Below are 16,398 nucleotides of genomic sequence, written 5' to 3'. Positions count from 1 at the left end.
GGGTTAAAGAGGAAAAGTCTAAGACTTCATGGACACTTGTATTAATTTTCTGGATTCAACTTTACTTTTCCCTGTCTTTAGTGGTATTTTTTTGCCTCCCTGAATTATGAGGTGGCATAATGTCAAGGATACATTTTGGACTATGGAATCAAGAAACTTTTTTTGGAGGGGGATTGGGATTATAATCTGCCTCTTCATTGTGATCTCAGGCCTCCTGATTACAGTTTCTTCCTTTGTAAAGGGAGATGGCTGATGTGGTCTGTAGAGTATCCTCTTGCTCTGAAATTTTACGATTCCAATCAGCCAGAAAATGTAAAAACTACATTACATAATTGCATGCAATAATTAAAGCCAGTTTTATATGTATCTCTCATAGATAATTATTTAAGAGGGATTGAGATGACTTATATTCTTCATAATTTTCTAACTTAAAAGATGGGCTTTTTTCCTAATTAATTTTGTGAGTCCTGAGGTTATTCATAATAAAGTTTCCCTAAAATTAAAGATAATTTTTAAATCCACTTATTCAGAGTTAAAAAGTTGAATTCAACTAGTTGTGAATATTGAGTTTGAGTTTTTTGGTCCCCTTATTTTCCTCTTTCTTTCTTATTTGATTATTTAGTGAAACCAGAACTTAACTAGTTTTATTCTACCCATGAAAAGAGGTGTTTAACCATGCTGATGAGACTTTAGGGAACTTTCCTCTGGAAGGTGCGTGGTTCAGATACTCCTTATCAGAAAATAAATAAATAAATATTTTTAACTTGTTAAACAGAAGGTGACTATTTGCCTTCATAAAATTTTAGAGTTCAGATGATTTTTATGCTTTCAAAATTAAATGTAGATGATATGATGTGGAGGGAATTCCTCAGAAGTTCAAGATTTTCATTAAGCGTGTGACAATATTTGGTGAAACAGAAGCACTAAGAAGCTTACGAGAGGCACAGACATGATTAGCATGCCGGTAGGACTACTCCAGGTAGATTATTTGCAGCTTCTTTAAATGAGATTTTTTTTGTATCTGTATTTTTTTGTATGAGTATTTGTATCTGTTCATATTCCAACTTACATCTTATTGATTTTTATAGACTTAGAAGCATAACAATACATTATGTCATGAAAGATAATATGAAGTGAGTCCTTTTGTAACTGTGGAAATAAGGAGAAACAATTTAATACATCAGCAATTGTACTTAAATATTCTACTCTCATAAAAGAAGCATCAAATATGGATTATATAGTTTATGTAAAACAGAGTAACTACAACAGTTGTTAAATTGGGAATGATATTAAGAGATTTATGGGGCTTAGAGAAAATTGTGATTTATACATATGAATGAAAAGCTCCCTGGGTTTTCAAAAAATTAAAGGTTGAACTTTTGAAGTAAACACTTTTTTAAGGAAACACATAAGCCAAATTAAATTATTCTGTTTGCATATAGTAGGCATCTGGCAAATGCCCATAATATTGGACTGAGTTTGACCACACTCTTTCTGACATATTAAAGAAATTAATAAGCTCTAAAATTGAGATAGTCTTTGCCCATCCTTTGCTATTTCAGGGGTTCAATCTGTTGAAAACATTTTACTATAGCAATAGGTAGCGTATCTTGAAGAAACTTCACATAACACAGGAAGTTCATTAATTTTGAAGATAGAATATTAACAAAATTGCCGTAATTGCTTTGACCTACTAGAAATCGGCTAAAGAGTATTTTAAAGAGATTTTCAAATATTAAAACTGATATTTATTTATCTCTCTTTAAAATGCCATTATGATTATTTATTAGTCTGGGTTTTCCATAAAACTGATTTGCCCTTGCCTATATACCATACTTTATTAATTCTAACTTGCACTTTTAAAAAAATGTTTTTACATCTTTGATATTGGTATTTTGAAAATGTCTTTTTTTCCCCTCTCAGTGGTATACAAATGATGGTGAATATTTGATATCTTAATTCGATTAATTATAATACATTTTTATTTTTTATTTTTTTAAAGAGAGAGAGAATTTTTTATTATTTATTTTTTAGTTATTGGCAGACACAACATCTTTGTTTTTGTATGTGGTGCTGAGGATTGAACCCGGGCCGCACGCATGCCAGGCAAACATGCTACCGCTTGAGCCACATGCCCAGCCCAATTATAATGCATTTTTAGACAACAGAATAAGAAAAGCCTTAGTCTTATGAGGATCTTTTCCCTTCAGGACCATCATTCCTCCGTGAGAGGGGATGGGATTCAAGTCTCTAACTAGAAGGAGGCAGGGCTGCCCTGCTCTCCTTTGAGGCAGAGTCTTATGGCTTCTTCGGGGACTCAAGTGCCCAGCAATGCTTTTTGCTGTCTCCCCACTATTTATTACAAGTCCTAGGGAGACTGTAACATTGTTTTTAAAAGCATGGACTTTAGAGGGTGTAGAATCTAGATGCCACTCCTGCTTTCACCTCTCTTTTAAGGTTAGTTTTCCAATTAATTTATTAACTAGTTAATTAAGGAGAAAAACATGCAGATTAACATATTGTGGTGTCTGGCATATATGTTAGCTCCATAAATGGCAATTCCCCATAGAGATGCAAAATCAAGCTCTTTCATCACTTAAGTGGTTGGTTTGCTGTTCTTGAAACTCTAGTGTTACAGATTGAGAAAGAGAAGCAAATAGAAGTAGGATTTGGACATCAGGAGTTTTATTTGTTTCTCCTTTTAACTCATTGTTGTTGTTATTTTTGTTTATTTATTTTTGTGAAATGCATAATTTACATTAGAGTCCACTCTTGGTGTTGTACATGCTACGGATTTTGACAAATGTATAACGACATGGATCCCCCATTATAGTATCATACATTTTCACTGCCCTAAAAATACTCTGTGCTCTACCTGTTCAACCCTTCCTTTCCCAATCCCTAACAACCATTAATCTGTATCATGGTCTCCACAGTTTGTCTTGTTTCAAAAAGTCATAGACACTCATCTCTCTATATTCACAAGGAATTGGTTCCAGGAATCTAGCAGATCAAAAAAAAATTTTTTTTTTTTAAATTGTGCCTATATTGAAGATGCACAGATTTTTATCTTGTCATGATTTTCTTGATATTGCAGTGCAACAATTACTTATATTTATATTTTTTAAGTATTATAAGTTACCTAGAGATCATTTTAAACTATTTGGGAAGGCTACCTAGGTAATATGCCATTTTATAAAAGGTGCTTTAGCATCTATGGATTTGGGTGTCTGCTGGGCTCCTGTTAGCTCCTTTGAGGAGTGAATTTGTGACTGAGCTCTTCCTAACCCCTGCCAATGACTTGGTAAACCAGTGGACTAATAATGCCTTTAAAATGTGCTAGTATTTAGGGTGTGTAATGGAAGTAAGAGAACCTAATCCATAAGTCATCTTAATGTCTGTGGCGGATCAAGATCTCAAAATTCAGACTTGGGGACCTTCAGTTAGTAAGCTAGGATGCTGAAGGCAGTAGCTTCTGTGGTCCATCTTAGTCACCAATGGTCTGTTGTGAGTCCCAGTAGGACTGGGGAGAGAGTATGACAGTATGGCAAGAAGGTCACTTAGCTGGCAGCCCCAAGACATGGTTTCTTTACAAGGAGTCTGTGGGACTCACACACACACACACACCACCCTCAAGATACATCTAGTACAGAGGCCTTTGGGCACCTCATGGAGTTGTTCAAGACATTAGTTCATGAAATCAGAGCTGTAACTAGGATGAGACCAAAGATGGTTCAAGGACTCAAATTTAAGCACTTTAAATTCATTCTTAGGGCCATGCAAGAGTCCAGATTTGAGACCAAGTTCATTTTTAAATTGTGTAATTAAGTGACTCACTCATCTTAACCCACTTCCAGCCCTCAAGGAGAGAGTTGCCTTTTAAGTGGGAGTCAAGGCCACAGAGTGCCCTCTGCTATGCTTTATCTTCATTGGTTACCAATGGGCCCAGCTTTGGTAATAAACTGAGAATCATAGCAGTGTCTCATTTCCTTTATCTTCCACATTTATGTTGAATACAATCCTGTCATTTCTTTCTATGTGATATTGTTATCCACCTAACTTATTTAATTCTATACTTGAAGTAGGACACCTTTTCTATATCCTTGGCACCTCTTGAACTCACCTCTTGCCTAAAGTATGTCCATCACCCTCAGTTCCCCATTTTAATACTCCCCAAGTTTTCCAATGGTCACCTTCACTAATAGAAAATTGGTTTTGGATCCGAGATCTGATTTTATCATCCAGGAGACCTTGGACAATTAGCTTCCCACCTCTGAGCTTCCATTGATCTGTAAGTATTGAGGTTGATAATAACTCCACCCCCAGGGTGATATTGTAAGAATTAAATAAATGCGAGAGCATTCAGCCTAGCTCAAGCTAGTTCCCCCAGATTCTTCCACAGCACTCATGCTTCCTTGTCCTACTAGATTAAAATTTGGAAGACTGAACAATTTTCAAGGATCAAACTGACTTTTGTATTTCCTACCTTGAACCCTTCTTCCTACTTTCCTGACCTATTGATTGTGGGACTTCCTTTCATTTCCCTTTTCTCTGCTCCCTTCTCCTGTATGCAGAAAATTTGCCTCTCTAGTGAATAACTTACTTCCTTGAAAGTCCCAAGGTTTCCCTTCTCCACTCCCCCGCCTTCGATTTGCAAATGTGTCTGAATGCCATTTGACTGAATAGTTCTTTCATTAAAGGGTAGGTTGCCACCTAATCATCCCGGTGAACCTTTCATCCACTTTGTCAATAATGTGCTTCATTCATTGCTTAGAATTCCAGCCATTGGCCTATGACTCACCATACAATGTGAATGTCAAAATGTCAGCTTTGTGAAAACATTGTCCCTTTTATAGTCTAGGCTTCAAGTGGGCATGGACTATCTTTTTAAAATCTCTTTTTATCTGCACAAATTCAAGTGGTTAGTGTGCCAATGTATTTATGATGTGTGAATATACATTCTAAGGTTCAGTAAGGGCCCATCTATTGTGATGAGGTTCTGGTTGCCTAAGTAGAGCCAGAGATTAAAATCCCCTGGAGCTGGGATGTAGCTCAGTGGTAAAGCCCTTGCCTCACATGCATGGAGCCCTGGGTTCAATCCCAGTTAAAAAAAAAAAAATTTTTTTTTTTTTAATTCCCTGGAGTACAAATTGGTTAACAGAACATAAAACCAAACACCAAATAACACAGATTGAGATCGTCACTGAGGATTTTCTATATGACAACCCACTGGTAAACAAATAACATGGAAGTAACATTGCCTTGGTTATATAAATATCTCAACAGGCTTCTTGGGGTGGCTCAGCTTTGATGTCAAGGAAGCACCGCAGGCTTCTACATGGTATCCACAGGTAAATGTCCTTTCCTCATTTGCGACTGGCTTTTATCTGGGATAAAAGAATCTCTTTGGACTTTGCCCATTGAAGTGACATTTTGAAAACAGGCAAAAATGAAATAATTGTTTTTCCTAAAACAAAACAAAAACCTTCTAAATTCCCCCAGATGACTCAGACAAGGAATCCTGTAGAGCAGTAACTTATGTATGAGGACTGAATGTCCTTTTGCCTGTGGAAACTAATCAAGTCCCCTTCCTACTCTGTCCCTTTCTTTAACACAATAGGGCTGACTCAGTGGCCTGGAACCCGCACAAGATGCTGATGGCTGGAATCCAGTGTTGTGCTCTCCTTGTGAAAGACAAGTCTGTGAGTTTTCCTTTTATGGTCCTCTGGCATCCGAGGGGTTAAACTGTTGTGTTTGTAGAAGGCTTGCCATTTTAGCTTGCTCTTTAATGTCTTGGGCCAAGTGTACATGAAGGTCTTTGGGAAATGTTGATGGCCTTGAAAGGAAAAAAAATAAATGGGCCCAGATAAAAGATCTAGTGTTTCTTTTCAGGTAATTTTGGGGATTTTATTTAGGTATTATATAATCTCATTAGTTACAGCAAAATGGTCTCTCTCGCCCTCATTTGGATTATATTTTAAAACTCAGTTTTAAACACTGCCAAGATTTTTTTTTTCCCCTTGTTGATTAAGTCTGGGATTTAAGTTGTCTTGAAACTTCTGCTCACTGAGAAAGTGGAACAGATGTGTGTCATACATTAAATTGAATGTTTAATATGCTTAGCTAGGGCTTAACAGCCCATTCACTAGGAAGATGCTAGTTCGGGGCTGATCGTGGCAGGCTGATTTATTAGAGAATTGCTGGTCTCAAGTGACTGGTACTTAGCTTCTCTGAGAACACTGGGGACAGTTGGAAACTGATTACTGTGAGGCAATGGGAAAGGGTTCAGGTTCCCCTTGGCCCATGGTGTAAGCTTGGCGTTTTCCATGGGTTAAACAAGGATCCTTGTGGGAAGTGGCCCAGGCTGGGAAGTGCTACTTCATTCTTAGAAATGCCTCCTCAAGATCTGTGTTCTGCATGTGGGTGATCTTTCTCAGCCATCTGTTTATATATTTTTTTTCTTTGGGGGACTCCCTTTGCCAATGTTAAAGTCATTTTTTGTTTTTAAGCATTTTTTTTAAATTTCAAATAAAAAAACACTTAAAATATGAAACCTACTCTTGCATGTGTTGATATTTAAGATTCTTTTTTTTTTTAAATGTGATGTTTGTAAGTCAGTGCCCTATGTATTTTAACAGGACCAAACATAATGCCCATCAGAAACTAAGCAGAAATTCTACATCTGTAGAAATAGACACTCTCAGGAATGTGAGTGTGCCTCTAAATCTTTTGTTAGGTCGGTTATAGCTGACTGTACTCAATATCATTTGCCTTTTTTAACTTAGGTTTTTAAATTGTGGGGTGACTTTATTTATAACTGAAAGGTTAGTTTAAGATTACCTTATTCTTTGCCATCCAAAGAACATAATCAACTTGCACATAGGTATGTACTTAGGACATGATAGAAATAGGAGTAAAACCTTCCTTTTGGACTAGATATAAGAACTAAAATGCACCTAGCAACTTCTTGTGCCCGACATTTTACATTTGCCATCTTCCTATTCAGCCAACCTGAATTACAAACTTCTCTGTTGGTGTGATGCTCTCAAGGGTAGAAAATTTAGACCAAAAATTTTATATATGTTCTTTTTAAGATTTTATGTACTTTTGAATGATATTTAAATGATTGAGCCAAGAATTAACTTATATGTATGTACAGAAGACAGTTGAAATTGTTCTGGATCATATAACTCCTTAACAGGGCTTAATATTTTTTAAATTTTTTTTAAATATTTATTTTTTAGTTGTAGTTGGACACAATACCTTTATTTTATTTGTTTGTATGTGGTGCTGAGGATCGAATCCAGGGCCTCACACATGCTAGGCAGGTGCTCTACCACTGAGCCACAACTCCAGCCCTAAAATTTTATTTTTAAAAATAATTCATTCCTGGATCTTAGTGATAAAAATAAGACCTGTGTCTACCCATGTGGCAGGAATTGGAGAGGTTAGGAAAGTTGTAGTCACTATGTGAAGAACTGAGCACTTATTAAAAAATGTCTAATTTTTTGATAAAAGCATTCTTTTTAATTTAATTGAGATTTGAGATAGGGCAATCAGTTTAAGTTTTGTGTTGGCAGCTTTTTGTCTCCTTTGAACCTGCTTTCTGCTTCTGCTGTTCTCTTTAATATTCATTAATTTGATCCTTCTATCAACACTGACTGATCTATGTGGGCCCAGCATTGTGAGGATTCCAGGCTTATAGCAGTGTGTAAAACAGATGTATTTCCCAGAGTTGAAGCGATTATTAGCTCACAGAGAAGACAGTCAACAAAATGGACATATTTATTCCTTTAATGGTTATTTTGTCTTTTTTTCTCCCATCATCCTTTATTTTCCATTTTTTATTTGTGCATTATAGTTGCAGCTAATGATGGGATTTGTTGTTACATATTCATACACGCAAACAATATCTAATTTGGCCAATATCCCTTCCCGGAATTTCTTCCCTCCTTCCCTCTCTTCCACCCATTGGTCCTTTTCCTCTACTGATCACCCTTTGATTTTCATGGGATTCCCCCTGAATTTCTTTTCCTCTTTCCTCTCTAGCTTCCACACATGAGAGAAAACATATGACCCCTCACCTTCTGAGATTGACTTATTTAACTTAACATAATGGTCTCTAGTTCTTTCCATCTTTGATTGTTCTTTTGATCAGTGCATTAAAAAATGGCAGACGCCACTGATTGTAAAACCAACAGCCATTTCATCCCTTTTCTTCTTATCCATCCCCAGATACTCACCAAAGCAGTCTTTCATTGCCAGGTGACATAGAATTGGCCAATGCAATGGAGGAGAATGTGATGAGGGCTCCCCCCCCCCCCCCCCCCGCCTCTGGCAGGAGGTGATACACAAAATGAGCATTCTTCCCCCTTCTTTCTAGCCTGGATACAGTCATATCAGAACATGGAGCACAAATCTCTGACAGTAGTTAGGTAATGGACCTTAAATTAAAACATAAACATGCACAAAATGGCAGAGAAAAAAAGGAAAAGTGTTGGTCTCATACCAACCTTGGAAGTGCCTACTTTCAGATTTTTTGTGACATACAATCATTAAAATTAAATGTCTTCATTGCTGAAATCATCTCCATTGGGTAATCTATTGCTCATCTCTGGTACAGAGATGGGTGTCATGCTTTGATCACATGTAGCATGGAGACTTGAGATGTTCAGGTGGAAGGAACAGTATGTGCAAATTCTCACAGAAGAGAAAGTCCTTTGTAAATTTTAGAAACTGAAATAAATTTACTGTGGCTAGACTAATGTGAAGATTCGCATGGAATGAGACCAAAAAAAATAAGCAGTCAGCAGATCAGACAGAATCTTAGAAACCATTCAAATGACTTTAGACTTGATCTTCGGAAAAATGGGAGAACTTTAAAACCAGAGAGTAATTGGAAATTTGCATTTGAGGCTATAATTTGGAGGCAAGGCTGGATGCAAGACTGAAAGAAATTTGGTAGAGTTGATGGCACGGGAGTTGAAAAAAAAAAATGTTGTGAAATCCTAGATATATCTTAGGTATCAACTAGACACAGCCAAATTGCCAATTGTATATTGTAGATAAAGAAGAATGAGGGATCATGTTTGATTCCTTGAGTACTCATATGGCAGCTGAGTGAATGGTCCTGTTTAGGAAGATGGAGATGTTATAGTTAAAGCTTTGTCCCAGGGTTTCATGAACTGACTTCCAGACCACTCACGTATAATCGAATCAAGCCTTTATTGAAGCACACCGGTGGCGGCTGACCAGAACATAAAGCTGTTCCCCTGATCAGCCTCGAACAATTGCAAGGGCACTCCTTATAAGCCTGAAAACCGCAAAAGGGATGTTCAGGGGTCTAGCCAATGCAAGCAAGCCATGTTACAGAAGCGGGACAGTGCAGTCAAGTGAAGGGAAGCCTAACCAATCACAGTTAGCCCAGTCACCCCAGTTACAGAAACAGAGCTCGGTTACCCTAGTTAAAGAATCAAAACCCCATTAGGTAGTTCTGTGTTCTTAAAGGTTTCTATAGCAAAAGGAAAAGAACAACTTGCTCCAGTCATGACTCTTCTACTTGGCATGGTTGTTTTACAGGATGAAGTCATAAAACAAAATGGAGTCACATTTGCTCCTACTATCACAGAGAAGGAGAAGATTCAAGAGTGAAATATCTTTATTTTTACATTAACTTTGAGATTCCTAAGTGATATCCATTTGAGGCAGTTGACTGAGTCTAGGAAAAGAAGTATTTGATAGAAAAGTCAAATTAAGAAGTTATTGACAGAGGTGATCTCTGAGGTCATAGGAATGGATTGGATGCCTTGGGAAGAACTTTAGACTGAGATAAGAAAATGGGCTAGAACTTAATCCTGAAGAATTTCAGAGTCTAAAACTTGGATAGAAGAAGAAGATCACCTCATGAAGGCTGACTCAGAATTGTCAGGCAGGAAGTAGGAAGGCCAGGAGAGAGGGATGCCAATTAAATTGAAAGAATAAATGGAGAGAAAAGGTCATATCTTTTCCTCACTGATCACAAGATTTATGATTGACACTTCTTTCTATATAACCAAAGAGAGATTACCAAGAAAAAAAGCATTAACAAATTTATTTAACCAAAATTTTGTGGGACATAGATGAGGACTCAAAAACCCAGGGAAAACAAAGTATTTTTATGGCTGAGGCATACACAATTGTGTGTGGAGAAGGGGTCTAATCTGGTGGATAAAATATGAAAGCTTAGCAAGGTTTGCTTGTCCGGGTTCTCCCTGGCCTCCAGAGATGGGGCAGAAACCTGTGGAATAAGGATCTTATGAACTGCTCTCACAGGTGGTAGGTCAGAGAATTCTTTATCACCTATTCAGAGGAGGAAGGCAGGAGAAGGTCAGAGAGTGACCTCCAAGATGCCATATTTTGGGGTTGTGATCTAAACCCTGACCATGTCATGAGGGATGTGAGTGATTTTCATCCTCCATGTCACAACTTAAGTGCCACTTCTTCAAATGTTCTGGGACCAACCAAGGTAAACTAACCTCTCCCATTGATCTCTCTGAGACTGTGTTCCCCTGCTTTGTGGTACTCATTACTATTTGTAATTATGATTTCTTATGGGAGATGTTTCCCTCCTGCTAGAATGTAAACTGCATGAGGAAAGTGACTAAAATCATTATAGTCACCCTATCCACCTAGTATCTGGGAAGTATTCACTGAAAAAGGAAAAAAAAGAAAATAAAACTAAAAATCATGGGGAAATTTAATGATTGATTAAGTACATTAAAAATCCCAAAAATATCCGCTTCCATGTCAGCAGTAACTAGGAGTTTTCAGTTTTTTCCCTACCCCAAATTATTCCTTTTGAGGGCTCTGAGATACAATGATTAAAATTTTAACTGATGAGATCTGTTGCTGGGCCCCAGACTGGGCTTGAGTATGCCTTTGGCAGTAGTGGATGAATAGTGATTTTAATTTGGACTCATTTCTCCAGTTGATGGAAGGGGTAACTCGAGTTAAAAGAAAGCAAATTGCTTAGTGAGTGTACTGCTAAGGCAGAAATTAACTCCCTAATTTGTACCCCGAGAGCGCTGAGAGCTCTGACATTGCTCACAAAGCCCATCTTTTGATTGACTGGCTGGTCCTGTTTGTGTTTTTAAGATCCTGCATTGGAAAGGACTGGTTCAGAAACTAAGCATCTCTGATACTCTTGAAGTGGTCCTACCACTAACCGTCTTTCATGGTAGAGATGAAGAGAAAATCAGGGATTTAAAAAAAATAAAATCTGTGATTCTAAATAAGTTGACTTCAGATGTAAATGCTGGATCTACACGGCTGTTTTGTATCAAAGACAGTTTTGATGCTTTGATCTAAAATAAAAGGCAATATATTCTAAGAATCAGTTTCATAGATAACAGCAAATCTCAATATCGGCTGTTTGATTTTTAGTGTTTATTAGAAGGACTTTTTAGTGTTAAAAAAACTTGACGCAGAAGAACAGGAAATCTGCTAATCAGAAGGTTTTTGAGTGTGATTGTTCCCCTCCATTTCTATCTATTGTTGTCATCTGATTTTAACTTACAAAGCCTTCCTGGTGAACTCAGCAGCCACAGTGAATTCAAATGAGATATTTTATTTTCTTTTTTAGAAAGATTATGTTGCACCTACCCTATGGATTTTTAAAAATCTTCTCCATTTTTTTTAAATTTTTATTGCACAAGTAATGCATATTAATCATAGATGAATCAGAAAATTCAGATAAAGAGAAAGATGAAGAAAAGGAGACACAAAACACTAATATCCAAAGATGCCTTTGATGTACTTCCCGATCAGGGGAGATGTTTCCCTCCTGCTAGAAGCTTCACTTAAGTGTATACATAGGCGCCTTACCTAATCTACAAAATTTGGAGCACATTTTGCTTTTAACATGCATTTTCTAATTTAACAAAATTGTGAATATTGTTCTACATCAGCATGAATTCTATAGAATTTCGAATAGCTGCATGGTGCTCTGTCATTTTAATATACTATAATTAACTTGGCTAATGCTTATTACTGACCAATTAGATGGTTTTGTTTTTGGCTATTACAAAGTTGGTTGCCATCATTGAGGCTAAATCTTTGTGCAGATTCTTTAATCTCCCACTAGGACAAATCCCCAGAAGTAGAAGAACCACAATTAGCTTTCAAGGTGCTTTTTTATACGTGTTCCATAATTCCCTTTAAAAATCATTTACATTCCCACTGGCAGAGTATGTCTGTGTGTGTACGTGTGTACATTTTAACCTTTGACATTGAAGGGTTATTTACTTATGTCAATTTGATAGGCAAGATATTTGTTCATTTACAGACACAGATACTGATGTTTGCCAATTTTATCTGTTGACATTTTAGTTCTTCTCAAGCGACTTCTTTGGCTCAAGGTATTGACATGCAATTCCTTGCTACCCAGGTTTTAAATGCGAGGTCTTGGGAGATAGGATTGCAATTCTTTTCCATTCATATTCATTTCAAAAGAGGCTCAGAATGTAGACCCAATTTTTCTTTAGAAGGAGTAGGAAGAAGAAGAGGAGTAGGAAACTCATCCAGAACACACTCGTTGAGGATATGCTATAGCCACATATTGCACTGCACACACACAATAAAAGAAAATAAAAAAGGAAGAGAAAGGTGACTGATGTCATTTTCCAGTGTGGCTCCGAAGAAGAAGGCAGAGAATTTTTGCCTGATTATTACATCTAAGAACTAATTACTACTGAGCCCCATTTCAATTTATTTTCTAAGTAGTAAATGAGACTTTAAATGACCCCTGTTATATGCCATTTTAAAAATTGTGCAAGAAAAGAAAGTAGATTTATGATGGAAACTAGAGCAGACAATATTTGTTTTTGTGAGGATTTCTTTTTTCAGCTCTTGTTTTTCTTTAGAGTTCTGATGGAACTGCCATTAGATGCTTTGAGAATGAGTAATCTGATCACCAAGGCATTTGTTTCCTCTCATGCCAGAGCTTACTCACACCTTCTCCATATACACGCATTCTAAATTTCTTTAGAATGATAGTCTCAAGCTAATGTCACAGAAAAAGGGGAAGGTAGGTGTTTAAAACTGATTAGAAAAGAGAAACGAATCAATTGTAGGGAAGACATCAATCTCCTGTGCTTGGTGCTGCCAAAATCATTCTCTGTATCTGGATATTCTCAGTTGAGCCGAGAAAATTCTTCCCAGGCCTTTCAGCAAAGTTGTAAATTGTATTGCACTTGCAGAATGCATTGGAGCTTTGGTAAATGGTCCTTTTCTTCTTGAATCCTATGTTTTAAAAATTATAATCATAACAACAGGTAATTTCCTTTTCATGAGGCTTTTGGAAATTTGGTGCCTGTGCCTGCATATATTAAAATGTGATGTTATCAGCAGTAGCAAACACTTTGATCATTTCTGCTTTCCTTTATGAGAAAAGGGGATATAATGATGTCGGAGTCTCATGTTCAAGATTCACTGTTCTCCCCCACCAAACAAAGCAATATAATCAGGTTTTAGTATTTGTTGGTATTACCCTTGCCATTAAGTTTAACAAGGGAATTTGCACTGGCACTTTGCTTTAGATCCATTCTCCTTAAAGCATAGTATATTAATCCTATTGCTGATTGTGATCCCAGGGGATATGTCATTGCATAGTCATGATTTACCCACCTAATTTCAGTCACCAGTCACCATCTAGTCATAAGCATTTGCAGGGCCTAAAGCAAGACTTGAGCAGCCTATCAGGGCCTATTCCATGGTTCTTGGCGTCATCTCAAGTAGACTGAACTACTGGAGGACAGAATGGTCCTTCTTTGCCACTCCAGTCTGACTGCTGTGTACAAGCTCTGGTGTCAATTAATGCTCAGTAAAAATGATTCTGGAAGGGACTGAATGTATCTCTTTTCTGTACCACCAAATAGTAATGTATTTTGTAAAAGAAATTGTTACCCACAGTGTCAAGTATTGTGTCCTTTACCCAGCAATTGTATCTTTTAAGTGTCAAAAAGTGTCCCTGCTCACTATTAAATAGGAATTCATGATGGGGGATAGAAATGATAGTTTGTCTTATCCATAAATTTGGATATATCCCCATATTTTCTTATGTCTCACCTCATGTTGACACTTAGAAAAGAAGTATTTACGTGGTGCCACCATTTGGCCTTTTATTTACATGCCTCAGAGACCAATAATAAGTCAGTGACTCATGCTTTCCTTTTTCAGAAGCCTTCTTGTCTTTCCCTGGGAAGTTATTTTTATCTTAATGTCTAATGATGCTGTTCTTTATTGGAGACTGGACAAGTGGACGAGTTGCTTGCTTCTCTAAGGTTCCCTGGGTCCTCTCTTGACCCTTTCTAATGAACAGAATGTCGTTCACAATCTGCTCTTTTGCTGGCAATAGCTGTAATATTGGATCCAGCATCTTGGCCAACAGCTTCCCAATTTCATCCTTGAATTCCTTCAAAACTCTTGTGTGAGCGCCACCTGGTCCTACTGATGAAGCTACACTTATTTCATCAGTTTGGTCTTTTGATGAGTTGGGGTTTTGCCCACTATTGAATTTCATTTTCTACCTATTTCTAGAGAACACTAGGGGCATGGGAATCTCTCTAACCCCATTCCAGGTAAAGATTTCACTCATCTTGGGAGATATCCCATTCAGTACGGAACTCCAAACTTTGATTCTTTACCAATCACCACGAAAGACTTCAGATTTGCTAAGAAATGACCAAATAGGGGGAAAAAAATGAAATTACACTGTGTGTTCTTTTGTTGTCACCAATTCAACAAAAATCAGCAGTTGAGAAATACCTAAGGGAGAGGTTTTTGTTTAAAGAATGATTTTTTTCCTACCTTACCATGTAATAATACCGATTAGGGTCCCATAGTACAGGAAGAATATATAGGTGAAAATCTAAGGAAAAGGAGTAACATAAGGGTAGGGGCAATAAAAAGAAACCTGAAATGAAGCTAATGGAAAATTTTATGCTATAATTAGCATGCTACACCTGCCTCAGTGGGTAGGATAAATTTGTTTTTAGTGTTTTTAAAGACTCCCAAGCATCTGCCTTCTTCTGCCTTTTATTTTACTTTTGATTTATAGCAGCAAGACCTTCTCTTCTATTTTTGCTCTCTAGTGTGACACTTGACATCCCTTTGACTTCTTGGAGTGAATCATTCCATTTCTTTTACTTGGCATATTTGTTATTTTTCAGGGAAGATGTCTGAAAATACACCTGATAGTCGTAATTAGGCTTTCTAGCTTTGCTGTTCTAAGGACAAAACATTTCAGAGTCATTTTTTTTCTTCCATGGTGATTCCAAATGTCAATATAAGACCACATGAAAAGAATACATGTTCTAATTTTGGAAAATAGTTCAGAAGTGTTAAATATAGACATAAATTTTAGTAATTGCATTCAAACTGTAATTTGTACAGAAATTGTCAATGACATATAAAAAGAAATTATTTGCAATTTGGGTAGAAAAACAGAAACAATAAAATAGCAACCTTATTTTTTACATAGGGATCCCAATGCCCAAAGAAGGAATTTCTGAAAATAGAAGTGTTACCCTAAACTTGAATCTCCTGCTTTCAACATGTGAAGGTGCATATAACTCAGGCATGTGAGCACATGCACACATACCCTCATACAGCAAGCATTTGAAGTCATTAAAATACTGATGGAAACAGGGCAAGGTGGTGTATGCCTGTAATCCCTAGAGGCTGGGGAGACTGAGACATGAGAATCACAAGTTCAAAGCCAGCCTCGCAAATTAGTGAGGCCCTAAGCAACTTGAGAGACCCTATCTCTAAATATAAAAAAGTGCTGGGAGGTGACTCAGTGGTTAAGTGCCCCTGGGTTCAATCCCCAGTACCAAAAAGAAAAAAGAAAAAGAAAAAGAAACATGCTGATGGAAAAATCACAATGTAGACAGCTTTTTGATTGCAAAAGCAACTCAGCATATTCTCTGGTAGATCATTCTGAGAGCTATTTAGGAGAGTTTGAATGTGGTCAGCCTTTCTTTGAAATTAAAACTTATTATGAAATATAAGAAAAATGTAAAAATACAGTTGTCCTTCCATATCCATGGTTCTAGATCCACAATCAACCTCAGATCAAAAATGTTTGAAAAAAAGATTGATCTATTCTGGCCAGGTACAGTTTCTTCTCTTGTTGATAACATCAATCTGTATTTACATTTTAAATTTATTGTACTATAAATTATTACTTATAACTTATATTTATAAGTAATCTCGAGAAGACTTAAAGTATGCAGAAAGATGTGTAGGTTACATGGAATTTCAGATTGATATTTGGATTAGAGTTGCTTAACTGGTAAAGTCTGTGCAAATATTCCAAAGCCTGAAAAACTCCACAATATGAAACACTTCTGGGGTCAAACA

General features: G+C 36.9%; 1 protein-coding gene across 1 annotated transcript in view; it reads left to right on the top strand.

Annotated features, from left to right (window-relative positions):
* Gadl1 (glutamate decarboxylase like 1) overlaps nucleotides 1–16,398 on the top strand; it is a 151,877-nt gene that overhangs the window by 36,617 nt on the left and 98,862 nt on the right. The window contains exons 10-11 of the mRNA XM_027932548.2: nucleotides 5,287–5,351; nucleotides 5,621–5,702. Of these exons, the coding sequence (XP_027788349.1) occupies nucleotides 5,287–5,351; nucleotides 5,621–5,702 (147 nt within the window). The remainder of the gene's footprint in view (nucleotides 1–5,286; nucleotides 5,352–5,620; nucleotides 5,703–16,398) is intronic.

The sequence above is a fragment of the Marmota flaviventris genome, chromosome 1 (genome assembly GCF_047511675.1).
Source record: "Marmota flaviventris isolate mMarFla1 chromosome 1, mMarFla1.hap1, whole genome shotgun sequence".
Taxonomy (NCBI): domain Eukaryota; kingdom Metazoa; phylum Chordata; class Mammalia; order Rodentia; family Sciuridae; genus Marmota; species Marmota flaviventris.
The sequence above is the reverse complement of the archived record's forward strand: the minus strand, read 5'-3'. Positions and strand labels throughout refer to the sequence as shown.